This window comes from Anser cygnoides, chromosome Z (assembly GCF_040182565.1).
Source record: "Anser cygnoides isolate HZ-2024a breed goose chromosome Z, Taihu_goose_T2T_genome, whole genome shotgun sequence".
Classification (NCBI taxonomy): Eukaryota; Metazoa; Chordata; class Aves; order Anseriformes; family Anatidae; genus Anser; species Anser cygnoides.
Genome location: NC_089912.1, coordinates 57,236,094 through 57,261,734, shown reverse-complemented (window position 1 = coordinate 57,261,734; position 25,641 = coordinate 57,236,094). Strand labels below are relative to the sequence as shown.

The window sequence follows — 25,641 nt, the reverse complement described above, 5'->3', positions numbered from 1 at the left end:
ATCTTCATGATCCCTCTGGGATTTTGTTTTTAAGTCTGCCTTGAGACTTGGAGACCTATCTTCAGTCCAGATAGGACTTAAGTAAGCTGCTGTCAGCTGGAGTCACAGATAGAGAGTTGCTGAGGCTGGGACCTGTGGAGACCATCAAGTCCAACACCCCTGCTTAAAGCAGTCAGCAAGAGCAGTTTGCTCATGGTTGCGTCCAGTTCAGTTATGAATATCTCTGAGGACAGAGACTCCACAATTTGTGTAGGCAACTTGTTACATTATCTCACCACCCTCACTATAAGGAAGTTTCATCCTATGTTTAAGTGGAGTTCATCCAGATTCAAATGCAGATAAAAAAAAAAAAAAAAAAAAAAAAAAAAAAGTTAACTTTGATAACCTTGATAGCTTTCTTTCATTACTCCAGATTTTCTTCTAATCTCAATTTCAGAATGATATTTCGTTAATTAAAAATATATTACTTCTGGATGCAAAACCCATGCCAAATCCTTATTGTAACAACTAAGTGTTAATCTAAATCAAGCTTACATTTTATATTTGGTTTTGCTCTCCTCTCCTCTCTTTCTTTGACCCTTCCCCTTCCAATAGTCTAATTAGATGTGTTCCCAAAATCAGGTGGAAACCCGAGAATTCCCCTTTTCACCTAAATTTCATCTAAATGTATAGATGCTTACTTATGATCTAGAAGAAGTCATTAGATTTCAGCTATTCATTTTTTGCTGGTGACTCAAGCCTACTATTCCTCAGTGCTGAATATATCACTTGTAAATGAAATACAAATACCTACTTACAAAGTTTGTAGCAATTTTATAACAAAATTAGGTTTAAAAGAGTGATGTCTCAGTACAAATGAAGATAAACAAACTAATCTGAAACTTCTATAAGTACATCATCACTCATTCTCCAAGGTTCATAGAAAAGCATCAGTAGATTTCATCTGATATTTAGGATTTATGGTAACAATTGAAAGGATGAATAAGATGTGGGTCTAAATTTTGTACTATAATCTCATGACAGTGGCTATTCTCATGAGTATTCATGAAAGTATAAATAAAGATGAGAAGTCCTCTGTCTTCAGCCTCGATTAGATCACTTTTTAGATAATTGAAATATTATATGTAGTTAAGGATGAAGTCATTGTGGCTTCCTTACTGCTAGAGGGGAAGTTTAGATCCTCCAAAGAGAAACTCAGATGTTAGGTGAACTGATCATTTCTTCTCATGAATTGTACAGTGAACAAGAGGTGTTTATGCCACTGAGTTAGTTAAGTGCTTAAAGTTCATGGGATGAAATCAGAACTTTGTATTCAGTATATATTCTGAATCAAAGGTTTTCTCAACTTCTGGACCCAAGCTCAGATTTAATCTGAACATTCCATATCTCAAAAGATACAGATCTGAGGTTCAATTTGTGACCAACTCAAGATAGATTTATTTCTGTCATATAAGACAGAAATATGCAAGTTCAAACAAAAAATGACAAAGAGATCTTCAGAAAGACAGAGGAAAACGAAGTAATGACACCAATTAAAATTAAAACACTTAATGAATAGATTGAGGATTCAGAAAGTGGAAGAAGGTGTTTTTTTGTTGTTGTATTTTTTCATTTACCTTCTAACTATTTTTTACTCAATTCGTTAAATTACAGGTAATCAAAACAACACTAAATCTTACTTTCTAAAAAAAGCTATAGGCATATTTTTGCTGATTTTTTCTTCCTTCTTCTATACTGCAGTCTTGAAGACAGTGGATAATATTTTTGTAGTTCGCAGTTATATGGCAGAGAAGAGAATTGGTATGATAGCATTATACCCCAGTCTATAATAAGGCTCTAATTTCATTGCTGTGCTTTCAGGTCAAAGAGTTTTCTTGTAAGGATAAATTGCCAGGATCAACTTGTGCTTTGGGGAACTCGAGTTACCTTCAGCCAGGTTCGAAAATTAGCACTAAACAGGTTAGAAGAAAAGCTATTTTTTCATATTCTACTTAGATACTAGGATGCCAATCAACAGATATATACTAGAACCTCCAACATCTTAGCAAGCCCCAAATTGCTTTCAGTTTGGTTACTTTTTTACAACTTCACTTTTTCATTACCTTGCTTTTCACTTCTTTTTCTCCTTTTTCCTCTCCCCTCCCCCCAAAATAAATAATTGAATAAACTGTTTAGGACTTCCAATACCTGAATCATAATTCATATAATCAAAAACAGGCTTTTTTTTTTGTCTTTTTTGATATTCATCTTATGTTTCTTTTATGTATTTTTTTATACTTATTTCTATTATTTAGCTAAAAAAAAAAAAAGAAAGGATAAGTTGGATGGGTGTTCAAAATAAAGTTGTCACTCTGTTTGACTATACATCTTAGATAGAACTTAAAAGTACGCATGGACAAATTAAAATGCATGTAATCTGGGGAGAGGCAAGTCCCATTTTTTTCATGTTGAGGACAGGATTTAATATTGGCACCTGTGCTGTAATGTTCTTCACGTCCCTGTTCGGGCACCATTTGTGGTGTAATGACCACACAGAGGCCAGGGTTTTTAAGGATCCACAACTTCTACTTCTTTATTGATGACAATAACTTCAACTCACTTATTGATGACATAACTTCCTGTCTTATTGAGGACAGGCTCCCTTCTTATACCATTCGGCCCACAGCAGTACTTTTCCACTAATTATTCATTGGTAAACAACTTTGCCCGACAACAGCAAACACCCAGCAACTTCCATGTCTTAACGACTGGAGAACAAGCAGTATGAGACAGCAAGGCGTCTCCTGAATAACCCTTCTTTGTTCCTTCTACATTCTTTACATCCCTCGTGGCCTCAGCATTAAGAATCCGATGTTATCACAAACCATGGGGCTTGTCAACCCCAGTGGCCACACTCCCACAGGCACCCAAACTGCAAAGCGTCACTTATCCAGTGAAAGTGTGCTGATACGGGAGGCAGTTTGGTGCCACACAAAGCAGTCTGGGGTTGCTTCCACATATTAAAGCATTCAGAGGTCTTTACGTTACATAAATGATAGCTTTATCCAACCCAACACTAACAGCCATCTCCTGACTCATCCCTGTCTAACTCTTCTTGGCAACCTAGCATAAGATTCTAATGCAGTGTTTGACATCAGACTCGTTCAACTTGAACTTAAGCTTTAAGCTGATATTTGTCCCACCACATTCCTTTTATCTGTGATTGGAAAAGCACCTTCTGAATCACAGTATTACTGAAGCATATGTCTTCCTAGAAGAAACCATCAAGGTGCCATATTTTTACAACAAATCATTTGTAAATTGCTTGACAGTTATTTTTCCCATTATTATTTATCATGTTTTACTCCTCATAAAGTGGAAAAAAGGTTTATTTTCTGGTTAACAAGGTCTAATAAGAAGATGTCTCTTGATAAATGACAAGATATGAATCAGAGTATATCGCACATTGTGAAACATTTTCCCATAGTAAAAGTGCAACAAATAATAATTCTATCAGCTTTATTGGATATTGGTTGTTACTAGAATTGCTCAGACTCGTATGTTAAATGGATCTCTTAGAGCAGCCATCAAACCCAGTACAGCTGTAAAATATACGTCCCTAAGCCTTCAGCACCTGTTTTTGGTGAGTACAAGACTGAAATGCATTTTACAAAGGCTATATCAAGAGCAGAAAACAGCTGATATAGTGTACTGGAGGAGAGAGGAAAACTGTGCTAGGCGTAAAGCAAGGATATATTTTGCAATCATAAATACCATGAACAAAACTGCTTTGGCAGAAACAAAGTCTACAGTAGTGTCTACTGTTAAGTCCAGAAAAGTGAACTGCTTCCTGGCTTTTAACTATAGTAAATGAGTAATAATAATAACAATGGTAGTAATAATAATAAGAGCTATAACAATAATGTGAGGTCTATTGGGTGGGAGAAACTCAAGAACTTCTGTAAGGCTTCTGCCTGAACTATTGAAAAATTTTTCACGTAACCATATTCCGTCTCAGTGTCTGCATCTCTCCTTTGTCCTTTCTACCCTCACAGCCTTGTTGCGACAAACACAGTAACAAATGGAAGAAAAAAACATCCAAATATCTGTCACAGCAAGTCAAAGCATTCCACAACACACGTCTCAGGTGGGCAGTAATTTATTTGGTTAGTAATAACATGATGGAGGCTGGGAGACAGCCGCTACCCAGCCTCACTCACACTCATGGAAGACACCTCCAGACGGTGGGTTAACACCATGTCTACTAATTCTGGCTAGATCTCAAAGTCAGCAGATCTATACCTATGATATGGATCCATTTGGATCAATTTGGAGCTAAGTTTTTGTGGCCCCACTTCGTAAATGACTGCTTATCTCAGTTAAGCATAATAACACAGAGGCCAAGGTATCTTCTGGTGTGGTTTGGGCCAAGGAATCAGCTCAAGCACATATCCAGAGTTTCTGCTGTTTAATCATTAGCATGCTCCCTCAGAAGTATTGGAGCATGGGAAGTAGCAGCTTCCAATGTGATATCCACAGGTAACTTGGAAAGAAGTGAGGCCACAGGCTATTTCTGCTATCCAATATTGGCAAAGCACATTTCTTTCAGGGATGAAGTTTAGCTATATAAACTAAGGATTAGAAATTGGTCTCTGGTCCATTTTATTTATTTGGATAGATCTAGACAGAAGTTATTTCTTAAACAAACAAAACAACAAATAAAACTACTACAAGATGTTCTACAGAAGCCAAAAAGTGGTCAATTGGTTCCCTTTCTCAGGGGCTTTCCTGTCATAGCTTTTATCTTCATTTAGCTTCTTTGATTTTCATTAGCAATAAAAGTTTGTCATTCTTGTCATTTGATATTTTTTGGTAATGGGGATACTCTCCTGTGCAAGCCATTTCATGAAGTCCTCTCTACCTGCTCACTAGCCTTGAAGAGACTAGTTGGCAAAACCAAGAATGGTTTTTCTCTATTTCTATTTCTTCACCTTTGAACAGAGGCACCCATAAATAAAAAGGTGCAATTTGAGGCTTAATAAGTCTAAAACTGTGAGAGAGACATTAGTGGAAAGAGCTAGTTATTGGTGTTATTTTTACTATTGCTGCAAGCACAGTGCTAGAGGTCAAAATTCACCACATTTGCCTTTGCAGGAGAGAGATGCTTTTTCTTTGAGGGAGATGTCTCCAAGTCTGACAGACTGTGAAGAAACGTACCCTGACTAGTTATCTAAAATGGATGGTTGTGAATTTATTTTAATGACAAAGCAGCAGCTTGCTTTATATAAGCACAATGGTTCATAAAACACCTTTTGATGACTGCTTTGTCTGATAACCATAATTACTTACAAATAGAAATAGAGGACCACATACTTCTACGTTAGCAGGCCGGCTCCAGAGATAATCTACATTACCTCTAAGATGCTCTACTTTTCTTTCTTTTCTTGTGCTCCATTCCTCTAAATATCTGGGAGTAAAAGAAATAGGCAAATGAAAACTCTTTGGCAGAATGTTTCACACAGAGTGCACAAAATGAAAAGAATATGTGGTAAAGATAAAATCTTTTCTGATAAAAGACATAATGTTGCTACCTAATTGCTTCTATTTTTTTTTTTTTTTTAAACAATGTGCATGACACCACGTGGAACTGGCCAGTTATGAGTGAGTGTCTTTTTGACCTTTGTTTGGTTGATTAGGTTTTGTTTGCGTGACTGATGACTGTCATTGATTTTAAAGTGACTCTGATGATGATGTATGTGTGATATGAGGCTTGATTCTCAAAAGCACTTCTTACTGGCTTGGCTCTAAGTATTACAGGTCACTAATAGAATTGTAGAGCTAAGTCACTGATGAGTAAATGTAAGACAAAAAAAAAAATCCATGTAGGGAAGATTTTGGGAGATTCTTGGGCAATATTTAGAAAATATCTTTTGTTCAAAAACAGAAAACAACAGCAAAAAAATGCAGTATCTGACCTGGGAGAATTAGTCCCTGTCAGTAATCCTCTGAAATTTTTCCTGTGGTAGTCAGTTTTGGAAGTATCCATACATGGAGAGGAGAGAAAAATGCAGTTAACCTCCTCAAAATGTATGTTAAATTTTATTTCAGTAATGAGTGGGCATTGCAGTGATATGCTCACAGAGCTGAATTCACCTTGCATAAATTAGTGTGAAACTACATTATTCAGAGGCCATGGTATTCTGAAGGATGGCTAGACTTGATAATTATTTTAACAACCTGCTCGTTCCTAGAACAAAATGAAAGAAATTATATTACTGAGACCATAGTAGGCAGACTGGTCAGCCAGGACATTTATGAATCTCTGAACACTGTGGAAGAGCACCATATAGCAAGGACTTCCAAAGAGATTGTACTGCCTGGGTAATGACTTTATCCTTTTTAAACTTATCTTTCAAAAGATGTGAGTGCGTTTAGGCCTCATGGAAGTACTGAAACACTGAAATGTCTGTACTCAAGAGCAGTTTAGAGAAATCCTGTGAAAACTTCCCAGCTACAGCCTTGCCAGTACAATTCAGTCCTGACCATATCATAATTCCTAGCTTCTTTCCAGCAAAAACTGCCCATGTCTGCCAAATTCTGTCAGTACAGAGGGGTTTCATGGTACAGACTCAGACAAGATGCCAAGCTTATTCCAGCATGTGACCCATGCAAATTGAGGTTTGAATTATGAAAAGAAAATACTCCAACAACTCACTGGAAGTGTTCAGGGCAAGGCTGGACAGGACTTTGGGCAACCTGATCTGGTGGGAGGTGTCTCTGCCTGTGGCAGGGGGTTGGAATTAGATGATCTTTAAGGTCCCTTCCAACCCAAATCATTCTGTGATTCTTTGATTCTATGAAATATATATGTGTGTATATATATATATATATTTCCTGCTACCTGTTCATCATTATCCAAATTTATTTTCTATACTTACCACTGGATTTGACAGGTATTATAAAATTACCATACAACAGGTTGATATAAAACTTAATTGTATACCTGCAGAGTGCTTTGAGCTTAAAAGGAGATGTGGTATATAGCATATTGTATGTGTATGTAGAATTATTATAGCACAAAAAAAAATAAATAAAAAAATGGAAAATAGACAATTTCTTGTCTTTCCATGACTTTTGATGTATCCTTTAAATATATTTTTTTTAATTTCAGTACTTAGTTTAAAGAAAAATAAATAATCCCACACCATTTATCTGTATAATCTCTTAGCAAGATAAATAAATAAATAAATAAAATATTGCCAAGTATTCATTCAATTAGGGCTTATACTCTGTGAAAACAGACAAATAATATCTTTAGATTACTTATATAGTCACTATTGGTTTTATCTGTTGTTTTGTTCAACCATTTTTTATTTCGTGTGTTGTATAATGGAATTCAGCACACTCTCTTGAGAATGACATTACAACTGTGTTGCCACAGGCAAACAAACAAAGTACAGATGCTTAAGGGAGATAAAAAATAAGTGCTAATATTTTAGTGATTTAAAAAAAAAAAAAAAAAAAGGACATCAGGGCAGGAGCTGTGTTCAGTGTTTTTTTTTTCTGTGTGAAAAGAGTAGTACTGCTATATATGGGGCAGTTACAGTTTTAAACACACAGATTTTATTTCCACAGGTTTTAGTGTTGGGGAATGTGACAAAGTAGTTTCTGACAGATCGCCCTGAGCGTATATCTGATCTTTCCAACTGCTGCCTATACGGTTCACTGAGAGGAGATCAGAAGGCCGGTGGCGATGTGAAGCACGCAAAAGAAAGGGTTGTCTTTCACAGCTTTTTTTTTTTTTTTTCCCATTAGTTTTTCCTCCTTATCTCAGGCTTCCAACAATTTGGTCTGTACAAATCCCCATCTGCTCTATCTCCGTCTCCAAAAAATGGCACTTAGAAGCAAGCCTGTGTGGTTAATTCATATAGAAACCTCAAGGCACTGGATTATTGGAATTATAACCCTGCCACCAACCGATGCAGGCCAGGAACCAGGCCCCCCCACGTGCTGGAAGCTGCATGAAAGGCAATTCACAGAGTGGGGTGTCTGGAGAAGCATGGCTTCGTGGCTCCTTTCCATTGAGCATTTAGTGTCTGTCAACTCAGTATTTTCAAATGGAAAGCGATGTCATTAGAATGTTTTCAACCCGATGTAGTTGGGAAGTCATAACTGCACATTAATAAAAATAGGGACAATCCAGCATTTTATAAATCAGCATTTTCTCCACTATATTCTGTATAACTGTAACAGATGGGTAAGTTGGTAAGTTGTGATGGACCAACAGAGATGTGTGATTTACTGGCAAAAAAGAAAAAAAAAGAAAAAAAAAAAGCTGGATTGCACACACATCCACACACACAGTTTTAAATTTAAATAACATTTTTGAAAGGAGGGCTTGGTTCTGACCCCACCGGTTGGAACTGGATCTACCACCTAAGAATATTAGGTGTTACCTTTTGGTTTGCTGATCTTTAACATTTTCATTAATGACCTAGGCATAAAAATGCAGGAGTATACTAACAAAATTTGCTGATAACACAAAGTGGGAGCATTTTCTGTTTCGAAGAGACAGGATTATTGTAGAGGAAAAGCTGTGTGACCCAGAGGAGTGATAGAAGTGGAATTAAATGTAATTGTAAAAAGTGCAAAGCCATGCCCTTAAGGACTAATAGCAAGACTGTTTGCTATAACACATCAGCTGGAAGGCAGAAGGGAAAGTCTTGGATATATCAGCCACTTACAGGGTTATATCACCCACTTACAGGGTGATTATAAACCACAAACCTCATGCAGTTGTGCATAAAATAAATCTCACTTCAGGAGGTATCTGGAGTGATATGTACAACAGAGGCATGGAACTATCAACGGTATTATAGAAGATACAAGTGAAATATCAGCTAAGATTAGCTTTAGTTACTCATAGATGATGATGGCAAATTCAGATTGGAACAGGTGCAGACAGTACATATCAGGCTAGTCCTATCTGAGGAAATTAAAGAGAGCTTAATTTCTTTAGCCTAGGTAAATAAAAGTAGATGATAAAAATACTGTGCATATACATATATACACTGCATAAGCAGTGACATAAATAATTGTGAGGAAAAATCATTTAAAAGTTAAGAACAATGATGGATAACATCAAATAGGTATTAAGTGGCAAGGAACACGTTTTGCTTATAAGTGATGGTTTCTGATCATCTTGCCACAGCAGAATTTATCCAGAACAGCATTTCAGTGGGAATGAGGTGGGGCAAAAGGTTCGTTTTCCTTCTGTTTTTGAAGGGGATGATGTACTGTCATTGCCAGAAGCACTGAAGGACTGAAATAATGACAAGGATCTCTTAAGAATCTACGTCATTCTTCTGAACATCCTCCCCAGGTGCTGAGATACCTATTTCTCTACAGTGTGTGAATAATTAATTTCATTAAGTTAAAATTAGAGCAATTGCTCCTAATCATTTTTAACTTGAAATTTGCAGCTTCTGATTTAGACCTGAAAAAAAGAGATTGTTTAGCCTAAAGCTTGTCTTTTTTTCTTTTTCTTTCTCCATTTATATCATCTGGTTTGACAGGTACACTGCTGCATCTCCTTTTGTACCAGTGAGCATTAAAATAGAGTTCTAAACATAGCTTTTCATGTACTCATGACCACCAGTCCTACTAGGTCAAACGAACAAACAAAAAAATCTATAATAGGATACTTTCAAAATGTATTTTTCTTTCAATATCTTATTATTCTTCATTCATCTTGTTCTTTGTTTTGTCTTCTGATTTTTTAGACATTCAGAAAAACTTAAAACATCTGAAAATGTTGCTCTAGAACTATAAAGATGCAAATTTTTAATTAGTGAAGGGGAAGAGAAGGGTAGGAATAGATGCTTTATGGGACATATTTCACTTGATTCCTTGCACTGGGAATCAAAAATAGCTGTACATTCTGAAGTATTAATTTTTCAGCTGTGGCTATGTGCCACTCCAGCTATAACCTTTCCAGCCCATCCATTTGCTCATACCAGGTACAATCTGCAAGTAGAATGCCACTGCTATACATCTCATGTCCTTCTGTAAACCATGCACTCAGCCTGCTGACCACCAGCTCAGCAAAGTTTTGTTTTGGTTGTACCTAAGAAAGGTGAAAGGATAGAGATCCTTACCCAAGACAAGGAAATTATTACAACTGATGAGCGGAGTTAAACATTTGTATTTTGTGTGTGTGACGCTGTTGATTTCACAGGGCTACATGACTTACAAAGGCACAGAACAGTAGTAAAAGGAAAGAAAATGAGGCAACATCAGACACTTAATCCCTAGGAGACCAAAGAAATTGAAAACTGTTAAATCCTATTGCAGATGAGCTGTAGTGTAATTTTTGTTTTAAGGTATTTACTCATCCCATAGGTGCAGCTTTTCTGCAGTACACAGTGTGCTCTGCCATCAGATTATGGAGTGCAAAGTTCAGCACATGTTCCAGAATAAAAGCAATATTGAATAGTGGGTATAGATCAAAAGAGTTTATCTTTCACAGGAGATGTTGGAGAAATTAAACCATTGCTGTAAATGTCAAATCTGCATAGGAAAGCAGAAGCAAGCCACCTTATACATGGGTGGGTCTCAGTGTCCAAAGCTGTATGTATATGCAAAGGTGCAGTCATTCTGGATTAAAAACAAATACACTTTTAGATCCCTTTAAGACATCCCTGTTCCCTTCCTTCACTATCTACCACCTCCCTCCCCACCCCTTTTTTTATTTTATTATTATTATTTTTTTATTTCTTGTACTCTGATACACCACCTGTTCAGTGATGGATGACTACTTGCTACCAAACTGTTTCTTTAGATCCTGAACTGAGGTGTAATAGGAATGTTTCCATTTGCTTCAGTAATTTTGCTTTATTTGTTCAACGTTTTTTCCCATATGGTGTGAGAATTGAATACTTCTACTCTCTCTTTCATTGTCTGAGGTCCTGAGGCCATATTCTGCCCTCCTTGATAACATATGGTCTACTTTGCTACTGGAATTTTTATTAATAAAATATCAGTAAGAAAAAAAGAAGATCAGATCAAGAAGATCAAGCTATTAATACATAAATGTTGTCTTAAGGAAAAAAATAAAAAAATAAATAGCAGAACACCACCAGTAAATTCAAGTCGTGACCCAAATCCATGGGGCAGAGTTTTTCTATTTATCTCAGTTCAGCAACTTCATCTACATGTATATTCCTTGGAAGAAGATTCAGTGAGGTTGAAGTGCTGAAGTGCAGGGGACACAACTGTTGAGTGCACACTCAGGTTCTTAGATAGTATTGCACAGGCTGTGCTGATGTTTCTATTTTTAAATACTAATACCCAAGCTAGGTAGTTTAAAGCTAAATCAATTATGTCCAAATATTTTTAAAATATTAGTTGTATTGGGGAGAAAAAAAAAAAAAAAAAAAGGATGATACATTTCTGAAGCAAATCCAAATCCTCCCAAAAGTCACATGTCAGCACATGAAGGACAAAAAGATGCCTGGGAACAGCTAGCATGGATTTACCAAGGACAAATCATGCTTGACGAGCTGATTGTGATCACCTTCAGATGACTGACTCTGTGGATGTGAGATGTGGATTATGCTTACCTTAATTCTAACAAGACATTTAATGCAGTCTGTCAGAGTGTTCTTGTAGCCAAACAGGAAAAGTATGGTTTAGATAGGTGAACTACAAGCTGAATGGAGACTTGGTTGGACTACCAGGCTTAAAGGGTTGGGATGAGCAGTACAAAGTCCATCAGACAGCAAATTTCTAGTAACATTCCTCAGATGTTGATGCTGAGGCAATAGTTATTTGTGTCTTTGTTAACAATTAAATGCTGGGACAAAAGTTCATCAAGTCTGTCAATGATACTGAAATGTTGGCAGGTCAGGTGTACATGGAAGGGACATGGCCAGGCTGGAGAAATAGTCTGACAAGAACCTCATGAAATCCAACAAAAGCGAACATTGTGCTGCACCTGGAATGGACAACATCATGCAGCAGTACCATTTGGGCACTACTGGGGAGAAAGCTTTGCAGGAGCAGACATAGAAGTCCTGGTGAAGAATGAGCTGACCATGACCCAAAATTGTGCCCTTGCAGTGAAGAGGGCAAGATGCATCTCGGGTTGTATGAATAAAGGTGTAGACAGTAGGTCCAAGGAAGTGGTCCTTCCTCTTTGTTCAGCACTTCTAGGAATGCATCTGGAGTACCCCAAAGAAGAAATATCTTGATGTACTGGAGTGAGTTCAGCAGAGATCTCCCAAGAGAGACTTGAGGATGGAGCAGAAAAAGTAAGAGCACAGCCTAAGAGATCTGATTTGGTGGATGTGCTCAGCATGATGAACCAAAGGGGAACTATCTTGCTGTCTTCACCCACCTAATAGGTAGATTGAAGACAAAGCCAGATTTTTCTCAGAGGTGCACAGTGAAAGGATGAGAATAAATGATGCAAGTTGCAGGACAAAAAAAAAAAAAAATAGATAAAAAATCTCATTACATATGAGGAGGTTTGTTTCACCATGCAAATGGTTAAATACTGCAACAAGAGCCAAAGGGACTGTCAGATTTCCTTCCTTGAGGGTACTAAAAACATGACTCAACACAATTGCTCAGTGCCGTGAGTAATCTGCTCTGTGTGGACCCACAATGAGCAGGAGCTTAGACCAGATGATTTACAGAGATCTCTTCTAACTTAAATTATGCTATGATTTTCTGATTTCAATATAACTTTAAGCAGACTGTATTTGCTTCCAGTTTGAATTGGTGTCAGCCACAGAAATGGTCTTTTCTCTCCGAAGGACCTGAAGGTGGTCATGGAGCTGTAACAAGGAGAGGGTCAGTCTGGGTGTTAGGGAAAGGCTCTTCCCCAAGAGAGTGGTCAGGCACTGGAACAGGCTCCCCAGGGAGGTGGTCATGGCACCGAGCCTGTGGGAGTTCAAGAAGTGTTTGGACAATGCTTTCAGATATATGGTGTATTTTTTATGTACACCTATGTGGAGCCAGGAGTTGGGCTTGATGATCCTTGCAGGTCCCTTCCGACTCAGGATATTCTATGGTTCTAAATGAGATCCACGTTCTTTTTCTGCCCAACTTGGCTCAAAGATATCGTAACTATCCTCTTATTAATATTCCTTCCATTGAGCGTAACAAAACTTTATCACAGGCAGTTATCGTTTTCTAAACCGTTTAATAACACCCGTTTTATTTCTAAGGGTAAAAAAATAACGGGGTGATAACATGTCCCGAATTGCTAGTGACAGCAACTGTTAAGGCTTGAAGCACTTGCTGTTTTTCACCAGCTGTTGTTTTTAGTATCAGTAATTTCATTCCCCCAAACCTAGGCCTATTTATGTATACAAGGAAAAAAAAAATAGTAAATTATAAGCAAGCTTCCTGAGAGAAATCAAATGAAATATTGTATGTATTTGTCACTGCTATACCTGTATGGCTGGGGAAAGATGTCACATGTCCTTTCTGTGGCCTGAACCATGGTTTTGCTTGGTGATCTACACCAGTTCCAGATTTACTTACCAGCCACCACGATTATCAGTGATAAAACACTGTTAACATTTCATCAAAAACTCTTTCCCCCCATAGAATTATTTATGTATTTATCTTAAATTATATGTTATATGTTTCCTGTCCTTCATTTTCAATCTTTTCTGCCTGGGAGAACACAGAAGCAGCAGTTCACCTGGCTTATTGTACTCCAGGTTATGACCTACCACTTTATCTCTCATAGTTTCTGGAAAAAATCTTTAGAAGAGGCAGGAGGGAAGCTTGGCTTGTGGCACCCACACTACACACATTGTCTCTTCAGCTTTTCAGTGCCTTTTCCAGAGTCTGGCAAGATTGCAGGTTTGAACTAGCTAGCTGCCTGAAACACAGGAAATAAATCTCAGAAAATAGCTATCATCTACAGAGGAGCTAATGCTGAATGCCTCTTGGTACCAAAGGGACTCTTCAGAGAAGTGTTTTGTCAGCATCCACATCCAGGTTTTGCTGTAAGGCCAACCTTGTCTGCCAGCTATATCAGAGAGGCTCGGTCTGACCCCAGCCACATTTGTAAACGAATGCATGTGTACATGTTTATGCCTATAGACACATGTTCACACATGCCTCTAGGTAAACTGCTACAGATTTTTCAATGGAGGACTAAAAAGTCTATTATATTTGATAAGAATATGAGTTTTTCAGCCATAATCACAATTTGGGCTCCCAGGGCATATTAATACAGCTCCTTTTATACATCAAAAAAGTATCTGCATAATTGTATGGAAACATCATGGATAGAGGAGGTTAAATAGATGCTTCTAGCAAGGAGTTTCAGCCATTCTGTTTGTTAAGAGTCTGTTTTCTTATTTTACCCCTGCAGCTAGCATAATAAAGATGTAATTTGTCTTCCTTCCCTCTACCTTCCTTCTACCTTGACTCCTCTGTTTCTCTCTTCTTGTCCCTTCACTATTTCTTTTCCTCTGTGGCAATAAACATGAACTACTTGGGCTATCATCCCAAATGAACAAATTGTCTTCTCAGTCAAAAATTAAGATTCTAGGAGAAAAATAAACAAACAAAAAAAGCTATTGATTGATTGTAGAATATCATCATTCCTTAGGTTTCTGTCAGGAAAGACTCCAAGATGTCTTGAGAAGGTATTCAAGGAAGTTGGAGGCTCTATTCAACAAAATTAAGATTCTGCTAGCTGTTAGCTGTTACTCTGTTTTAAGGTGCTTGGTCTTCTCAGTAAAATTCAAAACCCAGAGGCAGCAAACACAGAAGAGTTATCCAAAGAAACTGCCTGATGAATGGGGAGGTTGCCAACAGCACAAGATGCACGAACAAGTTACCACGGAAACTATCCAAGTGCATGTTCTTAGCCTGAAGCAAAAGTGAGGTAATTTGAGTTAGGTTAGCAGGCAGTAAGAAAGTTTGTTATGTCTAATTAGCTAAATGCATTCTTGCAGCTCTTCCTACCCACTGGCCTTTCAAGATTTTTAATTTTCCACCCTCAGCACATTCATTTCTCATTGTTGCCCCTTTGCAGTTCTTCAGACTGAGTATTCTATTCTGCCTTGTCCACGCTGGCAGATCACAAGATGGAGGAAAGTGGATGCTCCTTATACAGTTGTCATTCCCACTTTAAGGCTCCTATGTCATGGGACTCTCTCTTTCAATACTCCTGTGACCAAGAAAAGACCCTTTGCTCACACATGAGCTCCTTTCAGCACATAAGAAAGGAGCTGAAAAGGATCACTCCAGTGAAACTTCAATGAATTCTTTTTCAGTCTATTCATATTCTGCAAAAGTGTAATATTTTGGCTGAACTAATATTGACATGGGGAAGATCAATGTCATTAGTTTAACAAAGATACTGTGCAAGTATTCTCCTTAATGAGATGGTCTGACAAACCTTCCCAATAAAGTTCAAAATTTCTAAATCCTCAAAATTAATTACATGTTCCAGGAAAATTAAACAACAAACCACGACTCCTATTTGCTGATATAACATCCCCCTCTTATTGTATTGAGCATCTTTTCTTTGAAAATCAACCCAGGTAATAGGTCAAAAAAGAGAACATTGTTCTGTAGGTTGTCCATAAGGCACTTGGATACCCAACACATTCGTGATGCTTGCTTACTTCAGCAAATGGCCTCAGAAACAAATAAACAAATAAATTATGTTGCAGTCCAAATACATTAAAAAGTCTCTCTTCCTCCTCTCAGTGGCATACCCACTTCAGTAGCCTGGACAGAATCGTCAAATCACAAGAGATGACAATTGCATGGAGGTGGAGAGAGATTTTCTTCTCACTGCTGGGAACAGCATGGTGTTCACTGTCTGCCTGCAAGCATTTTCAAATTATAATGACAGAGAGGTTTTCATAGGTTACTAGGTTTTATGGAGATTTAGTCAGTACTCAGTCTGCTCAATACCCAAGTCCTAATGTAGAATTGAATTCAAATGACTACTGAAATTTGAATTTCTAACACATAAATGACAATGGCTTACGCCAGCATATAGACACATACATATGTGGGCTGTCTGTACTGAGCTCATAGTTAACCTGTGCTCTCAAAACAGTAGAAATCACTTTCAGTGTTGAAATAAGAATTCAACACTACTAACTTTTTTTTTTTTTTTAAGGTCTAAAAAGTACAATTAAGCAACATTTGCAGCCTCTTTTAGCTTTTTTTATTATTATTATTATTTTTGGGGGGAGTAACCATCTGTTGTTAGCAGATGACAATTGAAAATGTTTTGGAATGTTTTGTTGTTGCTTAAAATATATGAAAATTTTCCTTTCTTGTGAATTTAAAAATGCAATTAGTCCCTTGATTTTTTCCCTGAAAAAAAAATAATAATAAAAAAAAAAGAATGTCCTGAGCTGAACTGATGTGGAAACATCCTCTTTTTGCAACCATCTTTTGACCATCTGCCTTCAACTGAGCATTGCAATCAGAGTACCTTTAAAGATGATGGACAATTTAGAAAATTGTCAGATCTCTGAAAAATGCTTTGAGCAATTGACCCGTACTTGTTCATCCTGAAGACCGATGCTAAGAATTTAACACTTCCAGATTCTCTTCAAATTAGACCCAGAGCTATTGCTGACTGATGCAAGATCATGTGGCTTTGAGTATACAATTCAGTCAGCTCCCGAGGCCATCTTTCCAGAAACATTTCCTGGTATAAAGATGTCTTAACTCACTCATCAGTCTCGCTTTTGACAAGATAAAGGCAAAAGATTACAGTCTGTCGTTGAGAAGAAAAACTTCAGAGTCTAACCTGCAGACAGCACCCTAGTTCTGTAGTGATTTTTACATGAAATGAGAGCATGGTTTAATTATTTGGCATTAAATCTGTGAAATAGTGAGGTAAAATTAGCAGAAGGTGTGAACCACAGACCTAGGAGCCTCATGTGTTTTGTTTGCTTCATGACTAGGCAACTTCATGAAGAATATTTCTCTTTACTCAAAGCAACATTTGACCAAAACAGGATGGCAAATTACTTGGAGGCATAACTCCCACTTTGTGTCCAATGAATCCAATAATAATAATAATAATAATAATAATAAATTAATCTCTTCAAAAAGGGAGAAAGAATGGACAGAAATCAGTGCTGGGTAATAATCTCCTTCACAAAGCTTGTGATAAAAACCTTAATAAATTGTGCAAGTTTGAATTAGAATTTGATCTGGAAATTTTTCGTATGAAAAAGTCTAAGTGATGCATTTAATGAAATAGCTAGTAATAGCATAAGAGATTTCATGTAAGGTCATAGCAGTGATCTTAGAAAGTCAGAAAATGTCTGTCTAATCTAAGAGTGGTAAATAGCCCTCAACAATTTGTGTTTCATTTGGATCAAATAAGTGTATCTTCCTGGTTCAGAACGATGAAGTGAGGGTTGTGTTTCATATCTCACTTTTGTAACTAACTAGGTGGAAAGTTGGTAATTTGGGACAGATGAGTGTGCCCTGTTTTGTCTATAAATTTGTTTTTCTTTCAGACTATTATAAAGTTTTCTGTAAAAACATGCAAACTTAGTTTTACAATCCCACATTCTCCATCTTCCATCCCCTACAAATAAGCCCCAAAGCTTACCACAGAAGCCACAATCTATTATTTTCTTCACTGCTAAAGCCATGTTTTCCTTCCTCTCCAAATGCAAAGACCAGGCTAAAAGGAGAAGGGAAAGAATATGTGAACATCTATAATGGAAGTTTTTTTTCAGAGGTGGGAACAGATGAGGTTATGAGATGTCTTAGTACTGTGCCACAAGGCATTTCCATGTCATCCAGTCCATCAGGGCATAAATTCAGACAGAAAGACAACATCTTTTCCTTGGCCACAGGCTGCTAATGAGATCTACCCTCTTGGCCATTTGAACAGCAGTAATTCTGAAAACAGTAAAAAGTATCAGAGTGGTGAGGTAGAAAGAAAAACATGGAAAACTTATGAGACATATGAGACCAAACTGAACACATTTCAATACCCTCACAATAATGATGAATTGTATGGTTGCTTTATCTCATCTAGCCTTGTAATCTAGAAAGCCAGCAAAACTGAGCCTGCAGAATTGCCTGCCATGAAGTCAGAGTGAGATTTGTTCAACTAATTACTTCTGAAGATTTCCAAATAGTTTTAAGAGTAATGGTGTTGACATCAAATTCTCCTCTCAGGTTTCTGCAGTGTGTTGTTATTTACTGCTCAGGTTGCTGAAAAGAGGTGTCTGTTCCGTAGGGACTGAGGAAAAAACTCAGGTGCACATATCTGCTGAGTGAAAAATGCTGGTTTATGTCAGCTGAAACTAGTTGTGGAGTCTTGTGCAAATCAAATCGGTAACTGCAGTGTATATATTTGCAAATGTGATCATACATAAAGGTTAGAAAGTTTAATTTTTATCTTAGCAGTTGGAAAAGTTTCAATGTTACATTTTTAAGCAATAATTCACACTTAAGTTCAGTTTAAAATCCTGAAACAATACAGAATGTTTGGATTGAGGAAGATGGAAACTGGAATATTTAACACCAGGTATTTTATTGTTTTACTTTTGCATTTACTGCACATTTGTTTAGACCTGACATATGGTCATATTGAATATCTGGTCACAAACTGGAAATAACTGGTTACTCACAAAGCCTAGTCTCCAAAATTTTTTTCATCTTGAATTGATTTCCACTTGATCTTGTTGTTTTCTCCTCCTTTCAGGGATGTCACTGTTCAGTGGCAAGACTCTGATAGGCAGTTTATAAATGTAAATATCTGAAGAAAGAGGAGAAGGGTAAAAGTGCTTGAATCATTTTTTATTTTCTTATTTTTTAAAAAATATTATGTGAACAAATAACAGTAATGTTTGTCTTAAAAAGACAGAAAGATTGATTTTTCTGTTCCTGCTGGCACTGTTCAGGTTTTCAAACCAAAGCCACTGTTGTAATATCTAAGTATTTGAGCTTTGACCTGAACAATAGCATTTCGCACATGGAAAGATCCGTAAACCATCCTGTGGAAAGTCACTGCCACCATGGCTGTTGATACAACACTTGTCAGTGGAAAAAAATAAATGGCAAAGGTATAATAGACCTGCTTTGGGGCTAATGCATTGGACTGCTTGCTTTTTAAAACAGGAAGGAAATGCTTACAGTGAAAGCACTTGTTCTTTAGGAAAGGGTGGTGGCAACATAGGAACACTCACTTCAACCTGTGTTGGTTCCAGTCCTATCAAGCAAAACCCAGAGCTTGTCCCTGTCCAGAATACTGGGTAAGTCCCTGATGTTCATCTGTGCTGGGTAGCCAGGGACCACCTATTTTTTCCTGGTACCTTAGCCACATTGATGAACTGAGAAAGGTGAAAATTAAGCAGTCCTGGTTGTTGCTGATCATTAAGAAGAAATCTCACAGCTGCTTCGTGGGAGTGCCTTCAGCACAAGCTCAGTGGTCAGAGCTGGGATCAATAAAATTATCATTCATGTCAGATAGGCAGAACCCATCTTTCACTTTCTGTTGTCTGGAGTAGCATTTCTTACTTTCTAGATCCATGAGATTATTTTTCTTTTGGCAGATCTGTATATTGCAGACCCAGGATATTGGCAAGACCTTTGATTTCTTCAGCTCCTTTTTCCATGGCATGTTATAGGTTTATACCCATACCAAAAGTTTATTTAGTTTGTTCTAATATGCTGAGGGAATAGATAATATTGGGAAGGAATGTGAATATTTCTATGGATTCTTGTAGATTGTCTTCCTCTCTCCAAATGGATATCCAGGTACTGATACACAACCTGGCATGTGGGTGCTTGGTGTTTGGAACAGGGTGTGTTGGGAAATAGAAAAATTTCCATATGGCTGAGACACCCAGAGATGACATTGATCTTTCCTAGACATCATTCAGAGCACTCCTGGCTTCTTACCTCCCTCTTAACTTGCTATGGTACAAACAGGTTTGCTCAGGATGCTGCTTCCCTACCTGTGTTTCTAACCTGTTACATTTTGTTTATCGCTCACATAAGTAATTGCCTGTCAAAAATACTGTCCATGCACAGCTTGATCAAAAACCACTGGAGTTCTTTCTATTAGCCTCAGTGGGACTTACATGAGCACCGTATTCACCAACGTGTGTCCTATTCTGTCTCTGATTAGTGATCAAGACTGCATGTCTCCAGGAAAAAGCACTCTCAGAACAAAGTTTTTTGGTCTATAATTACCACTCTGTTTCCCATTGCAAAGTTAATGAGGGCTGCCAGGGTGGAGGCCTAATGAAAACTTAGGAGAATCCTTGCAGCCCGTGGCATTCCACCTGCAGAGCTCTCCATGGCAACCAGGAGCTGCCAGTCACAGGGGGAATCTCCAAAAGCCATCTCAAGCAGAAGATGCTGTTGCAGGGATGAGATGTTCAAGTGGAAACACATTGCTTACCTGCATGAAGACAACCACTGGCTTACCCAAGCTGATACTGTTGATTCTGCTAATAATACAATCTTGGTCAAAGAATCTACTTTGAGATACTTCTTTTCTGCCTTGACCAAAGGAGAGGCAGAGCTAAACACAAAACAAGCTGATTCAGAGGGAGATTTTCCAGCTAATGACAGTCCAAGAGCAGAGGTAGACTATTGATCTGTTCAGTTTTTGCTCTTTCCTCCTCAGATCCAGATATCTTTACGTTCTGCGTATGGGGGCCCGTGTTGCCAGTGCCTCCCCACCCACCTTCCAGCCCCTGTGGCTTTGTGCTCTCCTTTTGGTTGTGCAGGAGTTGACCTTAGTGGGAAACGGTCTGTCTTAAAGATGGCAACTCATCCATCATGGCTTTCACAGGCTGTCAGCACTGCATTTAATCTCACTTGTAATTTTCCAGGGGAGGTTTACAAAAGCCACAAACAGAATCTTAATGTTATAAAATGCTGTTTGTAGCCAGTGAATACTTCTTATCTGGATGAAGCTGTGCTGCGTTCCAGCTGCCCTGAGCCATCCAGAGATGAAAAACTCCCCAGTTCAGCCTACAGTCCTCTGTGCTATCCACGGTTCAAATGCTGCTACAACAGCTTTATCTTCCCTCTCAAATCACATGCACCCAACTGGATGCTTAGAACCATGCACTTTTCAGGGAAAACATGAAAAGTGTGTTTTCCCAGGGCTCAAGTGCATCTGTGAGGCCCCACTGCCCATTTCATAGACTTGTCCTGGGGGATCTTGCTCTTTAGTTACACAACAAGCTTCACGCCCTGCTTCTCTAAGTCCTGATTCACATACCACCCCAGATTCACAGTTTTTAAATGAAATTTGGATTCAGGAAGCTTTTGCCAGCTCTGAAATCTTCATCTTTCATTATCTTCACTACACCAGCCTCCTCCCTTCATTCCCTTCTTCAGTTTACCAGCAAAGGAACACGCTAAAATGGAATCAATATAACCAGAATTGTACTCCAAGAAACAATGCCAGATTCAATCACAGAGGGTTACTCTAAAAATGAGATATAAAGCTCTGCTTCCCAGATATATGTTCAATAGAATGACCTCACTCCCTGACCCATCTGTCCGTGTCACACTGACAGATCATGTCGTCTGGTGATACAGACCTGCACAAGCTGCAATTTGTCAACAAGTCCCTGAGCTGTGCAGATCTGGGCTGGATTTCTATGATATAGTTTCTCTTCTGGCAATAAGATGGGAACAAGGTAAATCCCTGGAATTAGGTGACCTCATCAAGAGCTTTATCCCTTGTTTTTCATTCCATAGGTGGCTAGCCTCTGGACCAAATTACAAACAGAGGGATGAATGTGTATTTTTCCTCTAGACACCTGTCTGTGCTTGCACGTTTTTTTTTTTTTTTTGTTCAGAAAACAGATTAATTAAATTAGTATGGCTATATTTTCACTGGTGCTGGAAGCGGTAGTGGTAATTATGACAGCATTAGATTTCTGAGAAGCCTGTTTTCAGCCTTGAAGCTGAAAAACTTTGACTAAATGTCCTGAAACTATTTGTGCCAGGTGTCTTCCTTGTGCTGAATTACTTCATAAAATTTCAGCAAAGTAGTTAATCAGTTCCTGAGGGCAACATTTAGGACAAATACTATGCTTTGAAATTAACTATTTCCATTAATATCTTTAATGTTGTCTCCATAATTTGGCAGGAAACTGTGAGTCCAAAACCAAAGTTTTGTTGCTTTTTAGAGAAATCCAGTAAAATTCGGCCAAGTTACAAGCCTCCAGCCACAGAGAGGATGGGAAGAAGTTTTTCTGCTCATTTTATTTCTCCTGAGTATTCTCCAGTTCTCACAGCTTATAGTAGACTTTTTTCATTACAGAACATAGCATGTCTTCCCTGCAATTTTTCTTCCTTGCAGGTGGGAGAAAACACATATTTTGATCCTAGGAAAGACAAACATGGAAAGAAAGACGAATTAGATGGGCAAAGACTGGAAAATCATGGAGCAAAAGAAAAGGCAATTTCTGATATTTGAGTAGTGCTGTGTTTGTACCATAATTATATGTACAACCTCACCATTCTTTTATCATATGGATGTTTCTATTTATAAGCTTTTTTTTTATTATTATCTTTTTTTCCTTTTCAGTAATGAATGTATAAAATCTTCACTGAAACTACAGCTCTGTGTAATGGTTTGCTTAGAACTGCAGTGTCTCTAAATAAATATATAAAAAATAAATAAAATAAAACCTCCTTCAGCTCAAACAAGGCATAGCAAGAGAAAAAAAACAAAAAAGATTAAAAAGTCCAAAATAGACCAGGATAGTCTCCTATCCAGACAGTCAATTTCTCAATGGTGCCCAATAGACGTATTGAATCACACATTTTGCTTACACAGCTGCCCAGAGAAAAACAAGGACCATATTGCTACCCATCTCCTTTTGCTAAAGGTTGGCAATTATAGCAGTTGGAAAGCGATAACAATCTTTCATTGTGTCAGTGAGTATTATTCAGGTTGGCATACAACCTCCCTGCTTAGCTTTACAATATTCTTAATTAAATTAAGATTAAATCTATAACATAGAGGTATGACCTACTGATATTACAAAGTCTGTGACTTGATGCAAAGGTGATGGGCAGAAATTCTGTGGTCTGTGTTATATAGGTACATGCTAGGTGCAGATTTCTTCCAGACTGGAATGAACTGGTGTTTTGTTTCATGCAAAATCCTGTTTCTCACTGTGTCCAGCTTTACAGATAAATATACAAAATGCAATAAGGTAGTGTCATAAGCTGATCATAAAAGGACATTCTCCTCATGGTAGGTATGAGAGAGTTTGTTTATATCTTGAAACATAAGGGTTTATTTCCCTAATAAATATAAATGACATTTTGGGAGCATAAAGGTAGAAATAAGAAATAAAACTAGATTAGTTCTGTGGCAGACAGTAGCAATTGATTTTTTTTTGTAACCTAAGATGATGTAGATTTTCACAAGGCTGTCTCAAACTACTTAATCTACCTTTTTTTTTTTTTTTTTTTTTTTTTTTAAATCCAGATGGTTGGAAAGTTACTTGAATAAATCATGTTATATAAACACAAATAAAAACAAAGGCTAGATTTTCTCACCTAAAACTTGAATATGTTCTGTACATTTCATCCATATAGTTTTACGTCTGAATACTGAAAATAAAGGATATTCTATTGGCTGGTAAGCTAGCCTAAAATTTAGCTAGCTAATAGGGTTTATTCCTTATTTTGCTGAAGACTTGCTACATGTTACTGTATAAGTCTCCAAAAGTGCAAAATATAGGTAGGTAGTAGGCATTCATTACTCCTTGTGGTAAGCATTTAAACTCTATCTAGACCACACAGTCAGACTATACAATTAGACCAGTAATCAGCATGCTGTGCACCTTTTCTATGGAATTAGCAGGCTGGTGGGCAAGAGGTCGCTAGTATGGAAATTTTAGGATTTAGATCCCTGTTTGAAAATTCAGGCAAATGAAAAAGAGCTGCCTTGATTCCTTCTAAATTCCTGGAGATTCTTCCCCTTATAGTTCCTCAAAGAAACAAAGATATATTTCCTCAATGTTCTCTGAGAATAGTAAGTACATGAGACCACTTAAGGAAGATGACCTGAAAAGTAAATAGATTTTGGGTCTTCATATGGCTCAGACATGAGCTAAGTGATAGGATTATGGGTCTGTCAAGACCAGAGCACTTAAAAACATGCTCAGAAATTCTTGCGACTGAAAAATCTGAAGGTGTGAAAACTGATGTGCTTTCAGCTTCAAGTCAAATTCCCTTCAGGATTAGATGAGTGCTGAACAGGCATTTTCTGGGACCATATTTCTACTGAAGTCTTTTTGACCATCAGTTTTAGTCTGTAGAATAAAGGAACCAATGCTCCCAAGCCTTAGAGGATTAGTGCACTAAAGAGAGGAAATACTTGGAAAAAATGGCACATCAGAATTAGGGAAATAATATATCCAGGTATATGAACATTGTCAGTATGCTCTGTTCAAACATGGATTCCATCCGATCATTTCACACTTGAATCTTATCTATGTAATAATAATAGAATATTTTCCTGTTAAACTAAAGGTTGGTGGTTTGCCTTAGGAGTGCCAATCTAGTGGTACCCAAAAAGTCGGACTAGATATAATTTTATGGCCTCCTGTTGGTTCGTGCTCTGTGAATTAGGTGATATTTATAGATTCTTTTTTTTTTCCTTGTAGGTGTCGACTGAAGAAGGAATGAGCTTAGCCAGAGAATACTCCTGCTCCTTTTTTGAGACTTCTGCTGCTCTTCGCTTTTACATTGATGATGTCTTTCATGGACTAGTGAGGGAAATCCGAAGGAAAGAGTCCTCACTGCCCATGGCAGAGAAGAAGATGAAGAGGAAGGATAGTCTGTGGCGGAAGCTGAAAGGATCCCTGAAGAAAAAAAAGGAAAGTACAACCTGATGGCAGTTCCTCATGAGCCACCCCTCAGGAGCTGACCACAGTAACCTGTAACAGTTTGAAAAGGCAGCATTGACACAGCATCTTCCAGACCAGGTCCTGGAGTTTCTTCCCTTCAGCCCTCATGCAGAAGTAGCTCCTTGAAGGCCCAATTCATGGTTGCCCTGTGGCTCCTCTGTATTATATATCAAGTCACTTAGCACACCCTCTCATCTTCTCTCTCCACATCTGAGTGGAGAAAATACTGTGCTTTTTCCCTGTGGTCCCTGGCTGGTCTTCAAAGGCTAGGAATTGAGCCAGCATCCAGGACAGAACAGCTTCTACCATTTCTAGAGTAAGGGATGCACGTATTGCCTCCTCTCTGTCCATGCATGGGTCATTTCTTCATCCCGGGAATGATTAACATTCATTTCAATGGACATTTTGACTGTTTAAGAACTTTAGTATTTGACCTTCAGCTTTGCATTCACATGTAGGTTTAGGGTTAGACTGTGCTCAGTCTGTGTCTGTGTGTGTGAGCTGGGACCAGGGGAAACACTGGGGGCTCACAATTTTAACCCTGTAGAGACCTATCCTGACCATGTTCTTTCCATTTAGCAGGAAGGGTTGGCAAGCATAGCACAAGTCCCACACTAGCCATCCAGAAGGCTGCAGGGTTATAGCTCCATCTCCTCTACTTACTCATCAGAACTGGCTAGCAGAGGTACATTGTCCTACAGACACACAGTGGATTGGCCACATTCATGCAGCCCACCAA

At 37.9% G+C, this 25,641-nt stretch overlaps 1 protein-coding gene across 2 annotated transcripts in view; it reads left to right on the top strand.

Moving 5' to 3' along the window:
• The window catches only part of RIT2 (Ras like without CAAX 2), a 195,866-nt gene extending 170,878 nt beyond the window's left edge, over nucleotides 1–24,988 (top strand). Inside the window, exon 6 of one of the 2 annotated variants that reach the window (XM_066988104.1) lies at nucleotides 24,660–24,988. In XM_066988104.1, the coding sequence (XP_066844205.1) occupies nucleotides 24,660–24,887 (228 nt within the window). In that variant the 3' untranslated portion in view covers nucleotides 24,888–24,988. The remainder of the gene's footprint in view (nucleotides 1–24,659) is intronic. The other variant, XM_066988103.1, reaches the window with a different exon arrangement.
• The last annotated feature ends 653 nt before the right edge of the window (nucleotides 24,989–25,641 follow it).